General features: G+C 37.2%; 1 protein-coding gene across 8 annotated transcripts in view; it reads right to left on the bottom strand.

Annotated features, from left to right (window-relative positions):
* Positions 1–3,114: 3,114 nt before the first annotated feature.
* KATNAL1 (katanin catalytic subunit A1 like 1) overlaps positions 3,115–19,268 on the bottom strand; it is a 170,482-nt gene continuing 154,328 nt past the window's right edge. For all 8 annotated transcript variants that reach the window (XM_061170675.1, XM_061170669.1, XM_061170676.1 and 5 more), the window contains 3 exons: positions 18,414–18,548; positions 5,146–5,272; positions 3,115–4,167 (listed from right to left, as the gene is read on the bottom strand). In XM_061170675.1, coding sequence (XP_061026658.1) covers positions 3,969–4,167; positions 5,146–5,272; positions 18,414–18,548 — 461 coding nt within the window. In that variant the 3' untranslated portion in view covers positions 3,115–3,968. The remainder of the gene's footprint in view (positions 4,168–5,145; positions 5,273–18,413; positions 18,549–19,268) is intronic.

Here is a 19,268-nt window from a genome sequence, read left to right as displayed (position 1 = left end):
AAATTTGATGACGTTACCTTAATATTTTTCCTGTTTTTATTAACAAGTCATGTGGAAATTGAGAAATATTCCTAAAGTTAAAGAGTTGTCCGGAGCCAAAAAACCTAATAAAAATTCAAAGAATTATTGTTAATTTGTGAATGTTTAAAAACATATGTGTTATCTTAGGGACTTTATTTTTTAAATATTCATATAGTTTTCACAAGAGAAAACAATATTAAAAGCAAATGTCCTAAAAAAATCAAATAAATAAGTACAAAAAGCCTAATTTAAAAGTATAAATAAGTAAACATAGTAATTATTACAGTTTTTAGATTTTTCTGAAAAAAAAATAATTAGCGGAGATAAGAATAAAACATTTGGGGTTTAAATATTTGTATTCCCCTAACACGCCTTCCAAATGTAATTCCTACCCTTTTCTATTGTGACAGATTCTTAGATTCACGTAAATATTATGTACATCACAAATTAAGTGGTATGTAAAAACTACTACACAATCAAAACCATTATGGAACAGAAGATACAAAACAAATGTTAAAAGAAGGATTACTATTGTTTCTTCATATGGTTAAAGTGGCCCTTTCTTGGAAAAGGCCAGCAATTATCCTTAACATTTTATGCCTGTCACACAGGAAATACCCTGAGGTGACTTATCATTCACAAGAGAAAAGGAGGAGTGGGAATCTACTATTATGCCAAAAGATTCAATAATCAAGACAACACAGGAGCCAAAGCCCACATGACAAGCAATACCTGCCTCATCCTTCACTTTACCTCAAGGTTGTTAGGGTCAGCAAAGTGAAACAGAACTGCGTCAACTGGTCTATGATTCTAATCATGGATACGGCAGTGTATACAGAAACTTCCAAGGAGGGAAATCAAACAAACTCAAGCTGTTCAAAACCTACAGTATCAATACTTTCTGTTCAAAAGAGTCAGGCTACATGTAGCAAAGTGAAAGAGTGACACTTATATTGAAAATCTGGGCTGTATACACACATTTTTTCCTGATGTAGATGTATGTTGTTTTACGCTAGATTCACCAGACACTTGCTTGCTCACTTTTTGAGTAATTAGTGATTTCAGCCTATTTCTGGACAGTCAAATATCACATCATAAAAACTGCAGTCTCTGGAGCCCAAACGAAACCCCCAGTTAGGCAGCTAGACCACAACACGTTACCTCTTCCAAGCTGTCTTGGCATTTTGGGAGGTAGAGGTCCAAGCCCAAAGTGTGTTTGGTCATTCTGGAATGCCCACACTGCTGCTGACTGAAGATAAAGTCTGTGATGCCATCGTCTATTTTCTACATGGATTACTAGAAGGTTTCAGCCTACGTTAGAGAGCCATTTGTCTGGCACATTCCATTAACATTAATTTCTTTTTAAAAATAAAGGAATTGTGCAAGCAAAATGTTTGGAATAAACATGTAACATGTTTACATGTTTGCCATAATTGCATGTGTATGTGTTTACAATAAACATGTAGCTTGGGAAATGACAAAAATTGTTCATGAAAATAGCCAAGATCTATAATAGTTCTGTTGTTCAAACAAATGGATACCACTTCTAATTTTAAAGCAAATTTAAAGAGAGAAAAACTTTTATATGTTATCTTTCCAAAGCAACATGCAGGTTACTGTGCCTTCCATTTATAAACTGAAGTCGCTTCATTAGTTGGAGCCAGAAGCTACACGGTGTAATTACAGGAAGTGCCCAGTCAGTACTGCACTGCCTGGTCCAACTCTGTGGCCACAGAGCGCCCACCCAAGGGGCAGGTACACAGTAAGCAACCAACATGAGCCTACTAAAGTGCAGGACTATCTGATCAGATATCTGCGAGACAGAAGTGTAGAAAACTTAGTCCCGACATCACTGTGATGAAGAACCCCAAACACTCAGGTTTTCAGATGAATTAAAGGAACCAAATCTTTCTAATTTGATAATACAACAGAAAAAATAAAATAAAACACAAAAATTCTCTCATTCTGGGTAAGGCAACACAGTCTTGCAATAAAGACGATGTACATACCACGTGCAGGAAAGGTTGGACAGAACGCCCTAGGGATCTCCTCAGGATCCTTTAAGGGGTTAATACATACAAAGCATTCACCATCCACTGACAGAGCAAAATGAGAAACAAGGGAAATAAAAAAGCACACCGGACTGACTTAACACAGTAAAGATAAGCACCTAGGAGGCTTGAGTCTCCAAATACTGCTCAACTGATAGTTTTTAAAAAATCAAAATTACCATGTCATTATGCATGAAGAATTCAGAAAAAAATTGAAATGTAAGCCAAGACAAATAACACGAAATCTAGAAAAATGGTCTGACTAATCAACTAAACTATGCAAACAAGTTTTGGCAATCAAAACACTAAGGTTTTAATGACTGCCCCTAGGACTTCAGGAAAAAAATAACTTACTGGATGGCAATAGTCTGCAAGATTATCTTAGTGGGATTATTTATTTCTTTATTTTAAAAGTTCACGAATAAAAGGAAAGTTCTCTCATTTCAACTTTTAAGATGAACTAAATCAATTAAAATAAAATCATGATATCTCGTGATTTTAACTCTTATAAATCTATGCCTCAGAGGAAAGGGGGGTAATTTAAAGCATTAGATGAATACTGTGGTATATAGTTCTAAGTAGGGGGAAGAAATCTCTTAAGGAAGCTGTTAAGAGTTTATCTTTAACTGTCAAAAAAAGCTGTATGTTATTTTTGGTTTTAAACAAGTAGTTGCTGTCCAAAATTGAAAATTCAGGATATCATCAAATACAAATTTTTTAAAGCTTGACCATTAAAGCAGAGGTTGCCCAATCAAAATAGGATAAATGTAATTTTTAAAAACTAACACTAGGCTACTCTACTTGTGACTAGATACATGGCCTCTCCTTTTCTGGCCTCCTTCTACGGTCTAATTCCTGCTGAAAAGAATGGGCATGTCATATTTCTAACCTAATCTTAGCGTGCGTACAAGCACTCAACCTAGACAAGGAATGATTCTTAAATGTTCGTTGTTCATTATGCACGATGTTATTTTGTTAATAAACAAGGCTCGAAAACGATAAAGATTTTGCTTTGTTTGTTTTGCATTAGCCACAAGAGAGTGGACTTGTTTAGAATACCAAAGCATTTATTTAGAATATGAAAGGCAAATTCAGCAAAAAACAATGTTTGAGCTGAGAAAAATCAAGGGTTTATCTGTTGAACATATTGAAAGAAAAGTGAAAACAAACTCAGAAGTCTAGAATGAAAAAGAGCATCTTACACAAACATGATGTTCTTTCCACCCTTCCAATATGAAATATTGCCAGCAAAAAAAACACTGAAGACCGGAGAAGCCACTTGGCAAAAGGATTCAAAAACCACAAAGCATGAGGCTATTCCCCCATAAAGCTCAATAAGTGATTAAACATCTAGTAGAGGAAATGGTGAGGGAAAGGAAGGGAAAATTCAAACTATATAATAGACTCTAACAGTAGTAGGTGAATTCTAAAGGTTTAACTAGCAGATTCCTTATTTAATCCAAAACCATAATTCTTAACAACAAATAATAGATCTGACACAAACCCAGTTCTGATGTTAAAAGCCAACAGATATAGGTCCCTCATGTTCAGAGCAAAGAATAGAAAAAACTAAAAAACAATGAACGCTAGTGAGAAACAGAGCTCCTTCTACATTTTCTGTAAACAAGTTTCTACAATAGCACACTGCTCGCTTTCTTCAGCCCCCGATACTCTGGTTAGGGTGTGCAACTGTAATGCATGGATACGTGGATATCAGGCTCTCTATGTAAGCTTTTCTTACTTCTCAAGTATATGTATGTTCTTTGTGTTTTAAATTTTTTCTTTAAGAGAAAACCTCTCCAATGTAAAGTTCCAAACCTGTTTTTTTAAAAAATTGCTGGAATTTCTTCACATTTTATAAACAAAAATACCAGAAATGAAAGAGCTGACAGAAATTCAAGCAGATCCAAATTCAACCATCCACTTTTCATATTTCTCCAAGTCTGCAGCAGAGACAGACTTAGCAATTTTCTTAAGAGCCAATTCAAAGTCTCCTTTGGTAACAGGCATCTGAAGTTCCTCTTTAGAAAGTGCACGGATCTCTTCTGGACTTAGGCCATTGATTCGTCGTCTCATTGCCATTAAAGAGGCATCCCTAAAAATATACCAAAATCAGTGAATACTTATTGTTACAAATGTTTTAAACATATTCAATTGTGATAATGTTAAGGGAAAACATTCAAAAGATCATTTTATATGTTTTTACCATGCTGCTCAGAATTTTCCACTTCAGAGACATCCTGAGGGCTCAGGAAAGGTTAAAACAGGATGCAAAGGACAGCCAAGCCAACCAAAACTTCAAATTTTTATACATTTTACTATGGTGATAGTAGAAGCTATTGTGAGCTTATTGAGTGCCACTAAACTTACACGCGTATAGGACAAATACTCGTAGAAAAAATGAGTAACACAGATGTTATGGTTTTAAAGAAAGGCTACTGATGTCAATTTAAGTATTGTTAGGGAAGTTAAGTACTAAAAACAAATCCTCTTCACTGAGTGATGTGAATTGTCTAAAAGTTATGATGTCACTAAATTGAAAGGGAAATTTACATATATATATCTATATCTATCTATCTATCTATCTATCTATAAAATTGATCACCTTTGTTCATCCGCGTGTAGTAAAATAATGCCAACCAAAACAAAATGATATTATTTTATGTTGATGCAGCTAGTCTCCAATTTAGGGCTAAATTAACTTTAGGTTGTCAAAGTCATTTATTACCAAGTTGGGCAAAACAATTTCTTAAAAATCAAAGGCTATAAAAGGTGAACTACAGTTGACCCTTGAACAACACGGGGGTTAGGGGTGCAGACCCTTGGCGCAGTTGAAAATCCGGGAATAACTTATAGGCAGCCCTCTGAACGAGCGACTCCTCCTTATCCACAATTCCAGATTCAACCAACCGCAGATCCTGCAGTACTACAGTATATATTTAGTGAAAAAAATCCACACAGTTCAAACCTTCATCATTCAAGGGTCAACTGCACACTGACTTTAAGACAAGTCCTCCTGATAACATCCATAACTAATGTCTAACGTCACGGATCATTAAAAAAAAAAAAATACCTGCAAACATTAGTTATATCAGCACCAGAATAGCCCTCAATCTTCTCTGCTATATCTTCCAGTTGAATATCAGGATCCAATTCAACCTCACGAAGATTGATTTTCAGAAGCTCAGTTCTTCCTTTTGCTGTTAGAAGATTTTTTTTGTTGTTATTATTAGATGTTTTACTTTACAAATCATTTTGATAAGAAATCACCTATTTAACATTCAGGAAAAGAAAGAGTCTAATGCAAAGAAAAGTCAACAACTGTGAGTCCACTAATATTACTAATTCACTGCATGACTAGTGGAATCATTTAACTTCCTGTGTGCCTTGGCTGTAATAACTAATAATTGAAACAAAACTCAGAGTTTTCCTAATAGATTGTGAAGATACTTGCTGAGAACAAAGGGTCTGAGATCCTTTATGAAAAATAAAAACATTAGTATTCAAACACCAGAAATGCTTTTGTAAAAAAAATATTTAACCTAGCTTTATGAAACTAGATTGCATGGTGTGTAACTCCTGTGAGTTACTTTGCTCACCTTTTAGTGTGACATAGGAAAAGATTTCCAGAACTCTAATTAGTATTTTTTAAAAATCCAGTTTTCTTTTCCTAGCAATCAGCAATTGGCACAAAACACTTATTAACATATTTTTTACTTGGAGAGCCGGCCCACAGACATTTGCTGTTCCAATATGATTGAAATGTGTATCGAGTACGCTGAAACAAACAGAATTTTTTAATAACCAATCTTGCTTGCTGTTTCACCATCAGTTTTTGTGACAAATCTGCTTAATATAGCACACTAAGATAATGCAAAATTAGCTCGGATCCGGCTCTCTACGATTTCCTGATATACAAAATGAAATTTAATTTTCCCAATTTTTATTCTGAAAAATTTTAAATCTTCAGGTAAAAAAAAAAAAAAATAGTGAACACTCATTTACCTTTTCTCTAGATTCACCAATTGTCAACATTTTGCCATTATCACTCCCTTGCCCTCTCCTCTCCTCCCCACTCTCATTTATGAACTGAGAGCTAGCTATAGGCCACACAACACTTTACCTTGAATTCTTATCTCCTAAGAACAAAGGTATCCATACAATCATCACACTTAACAGGAAATTTAACACTGGTACATTAGTATCATCTAATACACAATCCAGATTAAAATGTACGCATTTGTCCCAGGCCTTTATTACTTTCTTAAAAACCATTACACATTACATTAAAGTTATTGTCTCTCTTTAGTCTTCTTCAAACAGTTCCCCAGTGTTACTTTGTTTTGTCTTTCATGACATTGAAAATTCCCCCCCAAATGATCTTACAGAGTTAAGGCATTCCAATGAAGACCCCAACGGGTCTGTTTGTGGAACCTGACAGGCAGATATGAAAATGTTAATGGAAAGAACCAAGAATAACCAAGACACTCTGGACAATAGCAAGGCAGGAGGAACTGCTCTACTACAAAGCAATAGGATTCAAATCTGTCTAACACTCTTGCAGAGAGAGACAAGCAGATCCGTGACACAGAATGGAGAGCCTAGGAGCAGAGCAAAGCATATACTATGGACACCTGATTTGTGACGCAGGTGGTTCGGGGCAGTGGGAGAAAGGAGGGTCTTTTCAATAAACGATGCCAGAACTGACTACTCACAGAGAAAAAATGGGACTGGGTCATCCTCACCATACATAAAAATCAGTGCCAGATATATTACTGATCTAAACATAAGGTGCAAAATTATAAGCATTTTAGAAGATAAAACAGGAATCTATCTTAATGACCTCACAGTAAATATTCTTAAGATACATTAAAAAATCGACTACAACGAAAAAGACGGATAAACTGACCACATTAAAATTAGGAACGCCTATTCATCAAAAGACACTGTAAAACAGTGAAAACACACAATCTACAGAGTTTGAGAAAATATTTACACCAGATTTAACAAAAACTTATATCTAGAATATTTAAGGACTTCCTACAAATCATTAAGAAAAAGTCAGACCACCTAATAGAAAAATGGACAAAAAAGTTGAACAAATATATCACAAAATCAAAATGGCCAAACAATAAAGGAAAAGATGTTCAAATTCTTTAATAATATAGGAAATACAAATTAAACCTCAAAAAGCACTGCACACCAAAAGACTGGTACGCATTTAAAAGTCTGACAATACCAAGTGATGGAAAAATGTGAAACAACGGGAACTCTCATACATTGCTGGGAGGAGTGTAAACTGAAGCAACCACTCTGGAAGACAGACTGGATTTATCCACTGATAAATGTTTCACTGATGAAACATTGTATGAAACAATGTATCCACTGATGTTTCAGCTATGCAACATGACCTAGCAATTCACTCCTAGGATGGAATGCTCCATCCTGGCCTAAAGAAACTTAGGCACTTGCACCATTATACATGTAGAAGAATGTTCATAGCAGTATAATAGACTAAAACTGGAAATAATCATAACGTCCATCAAAAAATATGATGGATAATTGTGGCAGAATCACATAATGGATGTTACAGGCTGAACTGTGTCCCCCGCTAAATTCTTATGTTGAAGCTCTAATCTCTGATACCTCAGAATGTGACTGTATTTGGAGACAGGACCTTTAAAAAGGTAATTAAGGTAAAATGAGTCAGATGTGTGGGCCCTAATCCAATATGACTGGTACCTTTACAAGAAGACTAGGACACAGAGACACACAACGTGAGGAAAGACCACATGAGGACATGAAAAGAAAATGGCCACCTACAAGCTAAGGAAAGAGACCCTAGAAGGAAACCAATCCTGCCAACACCTTCCTCTTGGACCTGTAGCCTACAGAACTGTGAGAAAATAAGTTTCCCTTGTTGAAGTCACCCAGTCTGTGGGTGTACTGTGTTACGGCAGCCCCAGCAAACTAATACAACGGAACAGCACACCGCCACAAACACGAGCTGCCTCTACATGTCACAACATGGATGAATCTTAAAAACACACTGAGCAAAATATGTAAGATACAAATGAACACAATTAACGTGATTCATTTATGTAAAGTTTACGAGGAGGTAAAACTGTGGGGGGGGGGGATACATGACTAGGTGATAAAGTTATAAGGAAAAACAATAAATTGTTTCCATAAAAGGAGTGACAGCGATCGCCAGCAGAGCAGGAAGGGAGCTGTGCTGGGAAGGAGCACACCCGGGGCGTCGGGGGTCTGGTGCTGGGAAGGAACACACTCGGGGCGTCGGGGGTCTGGTACTGCCCCGCTTCCTGTCCTAGCAGGTGGCTCGACGGTTGTTGGCTTTGCCAATTATTGGACAAATTGGACATTTTAACAGATTTTTCTGTATCTGAGTTATATTTCACTCACACACACACACACACACACACACACACTTGAAGTAAGACGGAGCAAAGCAACGCAAAGAGCAGCCAGAGTGAAGAGAGAAGCAGCAAGCAGGCAGGATCTGTGTGTGACTAGGAAATTGTGACCTCCAGAATCCCTTCACCTCGAGAGCTCCTATCCTTGACCATCTTCAGCCACAGGCCCCCCCACTGCAGTGAGCAGGGGTACCCACAGGCGGTGCGGGCCCAGGAAGTCCTCCGCTCAGGTGGTCGGCCAGAGGGGTGTGGGGAGAAAGACGGGGAAGGGAGGGAGCTCGCAGGGCCGCTGCTGCGCGAGGTGCTCGCGCCCCGGATGCCGCAGGGAAAGCTCCACGTTCAGCCCAAGAGCTCCACACACAGCAGGTGGATGGTAGTGAACGAACATCACTTTGCTCTTTCAGTTCCCATGTTAGAACACCACTGTATTTGCAAATCAGAATGCTTTACTGTGGCCTGCCCTAAGAACTTAAAGCATCAAGTTTAATATAACGCATTTGCCCCCAGAAACAAAGTTCCTGACAGTCAACTTAAATGAACTTTGGAGCATAAACCTGCTCATAAGTGAGGGCCTGGTGGGACTGAAGCTTAGTAGGAAGCATTCTCCTCTTCCCTAGTAACTATGATTTGGGAAAGATAACTTTTAACACTGGTTGTATGAATGATTTGTTAGAAGATTCTAAGCAGGATTTATCATCTCTATAAAACTGAATTAATGATATGTAATAAGCTTGTGAAAGGATTGATTTAACGAGGGGTTAATGTGTTAACAACAGTATAAAGAACTGCCAATGCTACATAACCAAGTTAATACACATTTGAAATTTACATAAACACTGTTAGATGGATCACACAACTTCTTCTTGAGTGCCGGAGGCAGCCCAGCACAGCAGATGAGGAACGTGTGCTCTGGGGCCAGATGGCCGGGGCGCACATCCCTGCTCTGCTGCACCGGGCAGGATACCTCACTGCTCGGGGCCTCAGTTTCTCCTAAGTAAAGATAAGAACAGAATCTACCTCACAAGCCTGATGTGAGGGTCAAATGAGCTAATACACATAAAGCCCGGTCCACAGGCAGCGCTCAGTAAATGGCGGTTGCCCCATCACGCACACCACCTTCAGTCAATCAACAAACAGGATTAGAGGGAGACAGAGAATAGCCAGATCCCTTCTATTGAGGACCACCTGGGGGACAGATAACAGAGGAAACACCCAGGGGAGTGAAGTCCACACAGGGAGAGAGACCAGGGCAAAGAAGACTTCATAGAATTGGTATGCTTTCATGTCGACTTTGAAACATCACTAAAATTTAAATACAAAGGAAGAGAGAGAACAATCTGGGAAATGAGAGCACCATAAATTATGACATGGAAGTAGGAAGAAGCACGAATGAAAAAAAAAGGTAAGTAGAAAAGTACAACACAGTATTAAGAAACGCAAATAGACACAAATAGGATAGATAAGGTATGAACTTACAGTTTAAAAAAAATGTACTCTGACCCTGATGTGATAGGAAATAAGAATCACTCAGAGTCTAAGAGACTCTGTGATGCCTTGGTGGTTTAGGGAGGTTAGTCTAAAAGCAAAACATAACTAAATGAAGGGGGCTGGGGAAAGGAGTTCATTAGGCTGAGCAGTGGTTGCTGCCATAATTCAGATGCATAAAGTAAGAAGAGACTTGGTGTAAGGCCGAGCTCCACCTGTGCCTGTTATCTGACTTCTCCCATCTGTTGACTACGGCAGATTGTATTTACCTAGATGGTGCAAGAGCCCCTCCTCCCACACACGCTTCTGCAACGCGGCCTTCCACTCCTCCACCCAGAGGTAGTCTGATTCCCCTCCTCTTGAAAATGGGTGGGCTTGTAAATGCTTCAACCCAGAGTACAGCAGAGGTGACACTACGTGACCCCCAAGGCTAGGTCATAAGAAGCAGTGCACCTTCCACCTTTTCCAGTGGAATAATCACACCTGGGGCCCTGAGCTACCACGTATGAAATGTGACAAGCTGAGGCCACCATGCCTGAGGAAGCCCAGGCCACATGGAATAACCCCAAGTAACACATAGGTGCTCCAGAAAGACAGCCCCACCTGAGGCCCCAGGCCTCAGCCACCAGGCATGTGAGTGAAGACACTCCAGATGCTGCCAGGCTCCAGATGTGGAGTCACCCTCAGCTGCTGATCTTCCAGTTGTGACCCAGACATCATGGAACAGACACAAACCATCCCTGTGGTGCCCTATCCGAATTCCTGATCCCAGAATCTGTGAGCAAAATAAATCTGTTTGGAACGGTATGTTAAACAGCAAGAGTAACTGATAACGCTGACTTTTCTTGCCATCAAGTTCTAATTGCCTCGCAATCTTAAAGAAATCTGCATATTTCTTTATGTAAATTACAGAACTTACAATATGCCTTTTTGGGTGGCTTTCCTTGTTTTATCTATTTTCATTCTTATACTTCTTGCCTTTTCCAACTAAAAATTGCTTTTCATGGTTGCTTTTGTTCATAAAATGTCCTTCAATTTTTTTACTTTAATGTAATCTACTTTTCTTTCCATTAATTTTACCCTAGATTTCCAAATCATTCTTTCAGTTCTCTCATCTTTCCAAATTTTCTTTATAGTTCTGTCTCTTCCAGACCCTTTTATCCCACCAGATGCTCCGGCCACAACAGCTGTCCATTCACTTTCAAGCAACCATGCCTTTGTTTCTGTGCTTCTCTATGGAAATTCAGCGAAAACGCAACTTCCTCCATGAAGTCTCCCGAAAAGCACCTCAGTCAGAATTTACTATTCCACGTTTCCACCCCAAAAGTACTATGGCCAACTCCAGTATCACATGCTCCCTTGTTTCCCTGCAGTTAGGGTAGGTGTATGCCCCCTTCCAACCACACGGTGAGTTCTCTAAGGACAAGGATTGTACGCTTTATATTCCCACAGTACCTAATAAATGTCTTTCAGATAGCAAAGAGCTAAATAAACACCTGTGAAATTAATTAACACAGATAAAAGAAGTTAGAAAGGGTGGGGTTCTAATTATGATTACTTGTTTGGGAGCCCTTTAGCAGAAAGCAATTTCTCAAGTTCTATGGTCATGAGGTACACACATTCAGACTAGTAACGAGCAAAGAGAAGCACCTAAAAGTCATTACCTATAATGACTATTACCTTTACCATTACCTACAACATAACCTTTTCATAAAGGAAAACAAGTTTAGAAAAAATCCCAATAGTCAGCCAGGTCTATGTTCTTCTCCAATATTTCAAAGAAAGCTGAATTCCTACCTTTGTACCATAAAGTATATCTTTCTCCCCAACCCAAGCTTTCCTCAGCGGTTTATAAAATTCCTATCATCAATTATTTTTCTAACTATATTTTTTCTGTCTGTTATAGTGAATTAAAGTTCAAAGTACAAAAGCTCAAATGATGTCAATTCAAGTAGTAAAGCTTTTATTTTCCCCATCAGTATTAAATTTTTTATTTATAATCATTGTGCACAATAGCAAAATTAAAAGATTTCATATAAATATACTAGGTGTCATACACATATTTTGTTTAGAAAGCAAGGAAGAAGAGAAAAAAGGGGGAAAGAGAAAGGGAAGAAATTTATTAAATCGAAAGTGATAATAAACCACTCAAATTTCAAATCTTCATGTGACTAATATAAGAGCAAGCCAGACACTAAGGAGCTGCTTCTAGGAGGAGCAATATTTCAGGACAGTTTGAATCACTTCCATTATTACTTTAAATAAGTTTATTATTTTGTAAGCTCAATTAGTAAGTTAAGCATTATCTTAAGAAAATTTTTTCTGTTTAAGTAATGATATTATTAGAATTAATAGAATATGTAGTAGCAGTCAGCAAAGACAATACGAGATGTAATCTGTGAACTAGAAATCTACCAATTATTTATATACACCCTTGAGATCTAGTTGCAAAAGTGAATAAGGAATATATCACAATAATTAAGTTTCAAAAGTCATCGGTGAGGCTATGACTTCTGGCCATCATTAAAAAAAAATGGTATCAGATTTATCCTTCTATGGTAAACAACTATTAAAATATAACAGGCAACTGTTTTCATGCATTAGCCAACAGACAGTAAAGAACTGCAAAGTGACTTTTTAAGTTCTGCCCATAATTTGAGTGCCTGCCAGAACAAATCTCAACACCGTTTAAAAGAAAACAACATAATCCAGACTCTCTAAAATGTAGAGCATACAATAAAAATTACTGAATGTGTAAAGAAACAGAAAAATGTGACCCATAAACAAAAAATTTTTAAATAGCAAATAGAAACAGATGTTCCACATGTTAGAATTAGCTGACAAAAACTATAAAGTAGTATATCAATTACCTATTTCAGAACAGCATATTATACTAAAACTTAGTGGCTTAAAACAACAAGTTATTACCCTCACAGTTTCTGTGCATCAGGAGTTTGGGAGCAGTTTAGCTAGAAAATTCTAGTTTAGGGTCTGTGATGGTTAATTTTATGTGTCAAAATGGCTGGGCCACAGTGCCCAGATATCTGTTCAAACATTATTCTAGATGTTTCTGTGAGGGTGTTTTTGGATGAGATTAATATTTAAGTTGCTGGACTCTTGAGTACAGCAGACTGTGCTCCATAATGTGGGTGGGCCTCAATCTATCAGCTGAAGGCCTGAACAGAACAAAAGAGGTCCCCAGAGCAAGAGGGAATTCTGTCAGCAGATGGCCTTCAGATAAAAAGGTTTAATCCTTTTTATGATCTAGCCTTGGAAGTCATATGGCATCACTTCTGCCATATTCTTTTCCTTAGAAGCAAATCACTAAGTCCAGTCCATTTTCAAGAGGAGGGGAATTAAGCTCCACCTTTTGGAGAGAAACATCTCAAAGAATTAAAGGAAAATATACACAAAATCAATGATCAGATGAGGAATCCCAGTAAAGCAACAGAAACTATAAAAAAAAAAAAAAAAAAAAACCCAGAAATGCTAGATTTGCAAAATGTCAATACATCTGAAATGAAAAATTCACTGGACAGGATTAAAAGCAGATTGGCGATGGCAGACGAAAACAGTGTCAGTGAACATGAAGACAAGTGAACAGAAACTACCAACCTGAGGAATAGAAAGAAAAAAGATTGAAAAAAAATTTAACAGAGTGCCGGTGATCTGTGCAACAATATCAGAAAGTCCAACACACATGCAGGATAAATAAAAGGAAAACCCCACAGAGGTACATCACAGTCAAACTGCTGAAAAACAATGATAAATAGAATATCTAAAAAGTCAACTGTAGAGGACAAGCACTCAAGAAAATACCAGCTTGTTTTCTATAGTTAAACATATACTCACAGGTATTTATCCAAGAGAAATGAAAACATATGTCTACACAAAGAACTGAACATGAATGTTTATAGCAACTTTACTTATAACAGTCCCAAACTAGAAATTATCTAAATATCCATCAACAAGAGAATAGATAAATAATCTGTGTACGGTCATGTAACAGAATACTACTCACCAATAAAAAACAACAACATCGATGAATCTCAAAATAATCATGCTGAGTGAAAAAAGCCAGTCACAAAATAATACATACTGTATGATCCTATTTATGTGAAATTCAAAATAATCTATAGTGACAAAAATCAGATCAGTGGTTGCCTGAGGTGGGAAGTGTTTTGGGGAGAGAAGAATGGACTGCAAAGGGGCACAAGAAATCCTTTCAGGATGAAAGATATGCTCTGCATCTTGATTGTGGTATGTTTCATGGCTGTATGCAATTGTCAAACTCATCAAATTTTATGTGGATAAAGCTTATTATATATAAATTATTCCTCAATAAAGCTGAATTTAAAAAAATAACCAGAGGGAAAAAGATATATTACATACAATGATAGGAATGGCAGCTGACCTCACATGAAAAAAACAATGGAGGCCAGAAGATTACAGAATGATATCTTTATAAGCACTGAGAGAAAAAAACCAAAACAAAAAACAAACAAAAAGCCCTCTTCCAACCCAGAATTATTTATCAGTCAAAAACAGCCTTCAGAAATATGAGTGAAATAAAGACATTTCAGAAAACAAAAACTGAATTTGATGCTAGCAGACCTTAACTACTAAATGAAGTTCTTTAGACAAATGAGAGACGGACCCAGCTGGAAACTTGAACCTTAAAGAGGGAAAGCAGAGCAGTGGATGGTAAATATGTAGGTAAATAGAAAAGACTACTATTTGTGCTCCTCTTAATTTAAGTTTGAACTGACAATTTAAGCCCCATTATATGTTTGGATTTACAATGTATGCAGATGTAAAATACATGACAAAATAGCACAAAGCCTGGGGGAGGCAAATGGTTCTTACATTTTACATGAAGTGGTACAATATTAGCTCTACAGTGACTGTAATAACTTACAGATGCATATTGTAAATCCCTAGAGTAACTGCTAAAAAATATACAGTTAAGTATAGCTAAAAGCCAATAAGGAAATTAAAATGGATACTAAAAAATAGTCAACTATTAAAAGAAATTAAGAAAGGAGGTACAGAGTAACAAACAAACAAAAGGGACAAATAGCAAAATGGCAGACTTAAACATAACTGTTATCAATAATTACATTATATTTCAATGGACAAAATATTCCAATTAAAAAGCAAAGATAAACTATACAAATAGTAAGACCCAATTATATGCTGTCTACAAGAACTGCACTGCAAATACAAACACGTACAAGGTGAAAATTAAAGGAAGGAAGCAGATATATCATGCAAACAGTAGCAAAAGAAAGATGGTGAGGCTATATTAATATCAAAGTAAACAGCAAGTCAAAGGATTTAATCAGAGATGAAAAGATGTTTCATAAAGGTAGAAGGATCAAGAAGATATAATAATGATAACTGTTTATGTACCTAATGACAGAACTTCAAACTGCATGAAGCAAAAATTTACAGAATTAAAGTGAAAAATAAACAAATTCACAATCATACTTAAAGAGTTTAACCACCCACTCTCAATAATTGATAGAAAAAACCAGAGCAAAAAATCATTAAGGATCTAGAAGATTTAAACAATACTATCACAACAACTTGATCTAACTGACATTTATGGAATATTGTCTCAACAAGTACAGAATAAACATTCTATTCAACTGCAGCTGAAACATTCAGCAAGATACACTATATGCTGAATCATAAAATCTCAACAAAATTCAAAAATTGACATCTTACAGAGTAGTTCCTAATTATAGTGGAATTAAATTAGAAATCAACAACAACAAGACATCTAGAAAATCCTCAAATATTTGGATACTAAACCACATACTTCTTTTTTTTTTTTTTTTTCAGCCTTGCCTCATGGCTTGTGGGATCTTAGCTCTCCGACCAGGGATTGAACCCGGGCCCTCAGCAGTGAGAGGACGGAGTCCTAACCACTGGACCGCCAGGGAATTCCCTAAACCACATACTTCTAAATAACTCAAGAGTCAAAGAAAAAAAGAAAAAGAAAAATTTTTAAATATTTCTAATTGAATAGTAAAGAAAATATAACAAAATTTGTGGGATGAAGCCAAAGCAGTGCTTTAAGAGAAATACAACCTTAAATGTTTATATTAAAAAAAAAGAAGAAAGGTTTAAAATCAACAGTCTAAGTTTCTAACTTCATAAAAAAAGAGAAAATTAAGCTCAGGAGTATAAGGGAGAAATAAGAAGAGATAAAATCAATGAAATACAAAACAGAACGTTAACAAAGCAAGAAGTTGGTTCTTTGAAAAGATTAATAACACTGATAAATGTCTAGCAAGAATGATCAAGAACAACAGGGATAAAACACAAATTACCTCTTCTAGGAATGAAAATTGAGCCATTATTATAGATCATACAGACGAAACAGAAAATAAGGTGTGTGGATTTGTACTGTGTCAACTTCAGTGAAGCTAGAATTTCACTTCTCAGAATTCTCTTCATCACATAGTTCTGGGTTAGTGGGGACCACATCAGTCATGATGGACGAGATGTGAAAGGCAGAACTGAAACCAACTCAGAAAGTTAGTTCAGGGCATGAAGAGCATTTGCAGCTGAGGCCCATTTCACACTTACTAGAATGACTAAAATTAAAATACTGGCAATACCAAATGTTGGCAAAAATGTGGAAGTATTGGAATTCTCATTCATTGATGCTGAGAGTATAAAATGGTACATCCACTTAGGAAAATGGTTTGAGCATTATGAAGTTAAACACATACCTACCCTATGATCCACCTATTCTCTTCTTATCTATATTACCCAAAAGAACTGAAAACATTCATCTATAAAAAGATCTATACAAAAATATTTATAGCTTCATTCATAATAGCCAAAAACTAGAAATAACTCAAATGTCCATCAAAAAGAGAATAAACAAATTGTCATGTAATCACACCACAAATAAACTACTGATACATGTAACCACATGGATGAATTTCAGAAACATTATGTTGTGTGGAAGTAGCCAGACGCACAAGAGTACGTATGTCATGGTTCCATTTATATGAAGTTTAATAATAGGTAAAACTAATCTATGGTGTTAAAAATCAGGAAGGTGAATGACTGTTAGGGGTTTGAATCAACTGGTAGGGGCACAGAGAAACATTCTGAGGTGAAAGAAATGTCCACATCTTGAGTAGGGTATTGATTAAACAAGAGTATTCATTTGTCAAAACTCATCAAACTATACACTTAAGGTTTGTACATTTCGCACTGTATGTAAATTTTATCTCAATATAAAAAGAAAAAACTCAGTTATGAAAATGTCAACATTCATCAACAGAATGAAATATTTTTTTCAAAGCAGCATACTTCAAAAAAGATCCCAAGAGAACTTTATTTTTAATCACTGAAGTTTTTTTCATTATAAAATGTTTTTAAATTTTCACATTCTTATCAACGTACATTGTTTTTTGTAGTACAGGGACACGTAAGTATCACGTAAGTTTTAATGAAGACTCAAGTTTAAAAGTAAAACTTAGGGACTTCCCTTGGTGGCGCAGTGGTTGAGAATCCGCCTGCCAATGCAAGGGACATGGGGTTCGATCCCTGGTCCGGGAAGATCTCACATGCCGTGGAGCAGCTAAGCCCGTGCACCACACTACTGAGCCTGCGCTCTAGAGCCCGCGAGCCACAACTACTGAGCCCGCATGCCACAACTACTGAGCCCACACGCCACAACTACTAAAGCCTGTGCGCTCTAGGGCCCACGTGCCACAACTACTGAGCCCGCATGCCACAACTACTGAGCCCACACGCCACAACTACTAAAGCCTGTGCGCTCTAGGGCCCACGTGCCACAACTACTGAGCCTGCATGCCACAACTACTGAGCCCACACACCACAACTACTAAAGCCTGTGCGCTCTAGAGCCCGCGAGCCACAACTACTGAGCCCGCATGCCACAACTACTGAGCCCACACACCACAACTACTAAAGCCTGTGCGCTCTAGGGCCCACGTGCCACAACTACTGAGCCCGTGTGCTGCAACTACTGAAGCCCAAGCACCTAGAGCCTGTGCTCCGCAACGAGAGAAGCCACCACAATGAGAAGCCCGCACACCACAACGAAGAGTAGCTCCCGCTTGCCACAACTAGAGAAAGCCTGTGCGCAGCAACGAAGACCCAACGCAGCCAAAAAAATAAATTAATTAAAAATAAATAAATAAATAAAAGTAAAACTGAGATGTCCTATCAACTTATTAACACAACCACTCCTCTGAATGTAAGAAACTTCAGCAGAGTACTGCGGCCTCTGTTTTGATAAATAACAAATGGGTTTTGTGATGCTATAAACTTCTTTAAGCAGAATGCCAAGGGAATAAAGACTTACAGAAATAGAAAAATGTAACAGAGAGTAAAAGAAAGATCAAAATATAGTAAAAGGAAGGCATCATACCTGTTGGGAGAGGTATATATATCCTTTTTTCTAGTCTCCTTCGCAATGCTTCATCAATGTCCCATGGGAAATTAGTAGCAGCCAATACCATAACCATTTTGGAAGGATCGTCATTCTCTAAAGCTCCTCCAACTCCTACATACAGTAAGGGGGAAAGAAGAGTGTTTTTCTTACAGTCCTTTATTCTTTCATTCAACTATCATTTCTAAGCATCAGCCACAGGCTTGGTGGTAGGCTCAATGACGAACATGATGCAGTTCTGACCTCTGGATGGTGTCAGAACCAGACAAATGAACAGATAACTATAGAACAAACACAACACAGTCACTCCTTTCTCTCATATTATACTTTAACAGAAATTAAGATGGTTAACTCACTGAGGGAAGGAACTCCTGGTACTACATTATTTTATGTATCTTATAGTGCCTGGCAATGTATGCAACACACGTTTTAAGTATTCAATTAGTATCTATGGTTGGTGGATAACCACAGCTATTTTAAAACAATGCACTGTGGATATACATATATATACATATATATATATATATATATATATAAATAAATATATACTTTTTTTTTAACACACTTTATGTTTTCTCACAATTTGCCTAAATAGCCTCCTATTCACCATACAACTACCAGAGTGATATATCTCTAAAAAGTAGCTCTGGGCCCATCACTCTCTTCCTCCAGTGGCTCCCCAAAGCCTTTTCTTCTTTGTCTGAATAACTTCTACCAATATCTCAAAGCCCACGTCGGCTATTCCCTTCTATGACTCCCTTAGTCCGGGTGGTACCTCTCGTACTGTGTTTTCACTACACCCAGGGTTTAGTGCTACCACAGAACTCATAATGT

This window comes from Eubalaena glacialis, chromosome 16, assembly GCF_028564815.1.
Source record: "Eubalaena glacialis isolate mEubGla1 chromosome 16, mEubGla1.1.hap2.+ XY, whole genome shotgun sequence".
NCBI lineage: Eukaryota > Metazoa > Chordata > Mammalia > Artiodactyla > Balaenidae > Eubalaena > Eubalaena glacialis.
Note: the sequence above shows the minus strand (reverse complement) of the source record. Positions and strands in the feature narration are given on the sequence as shown.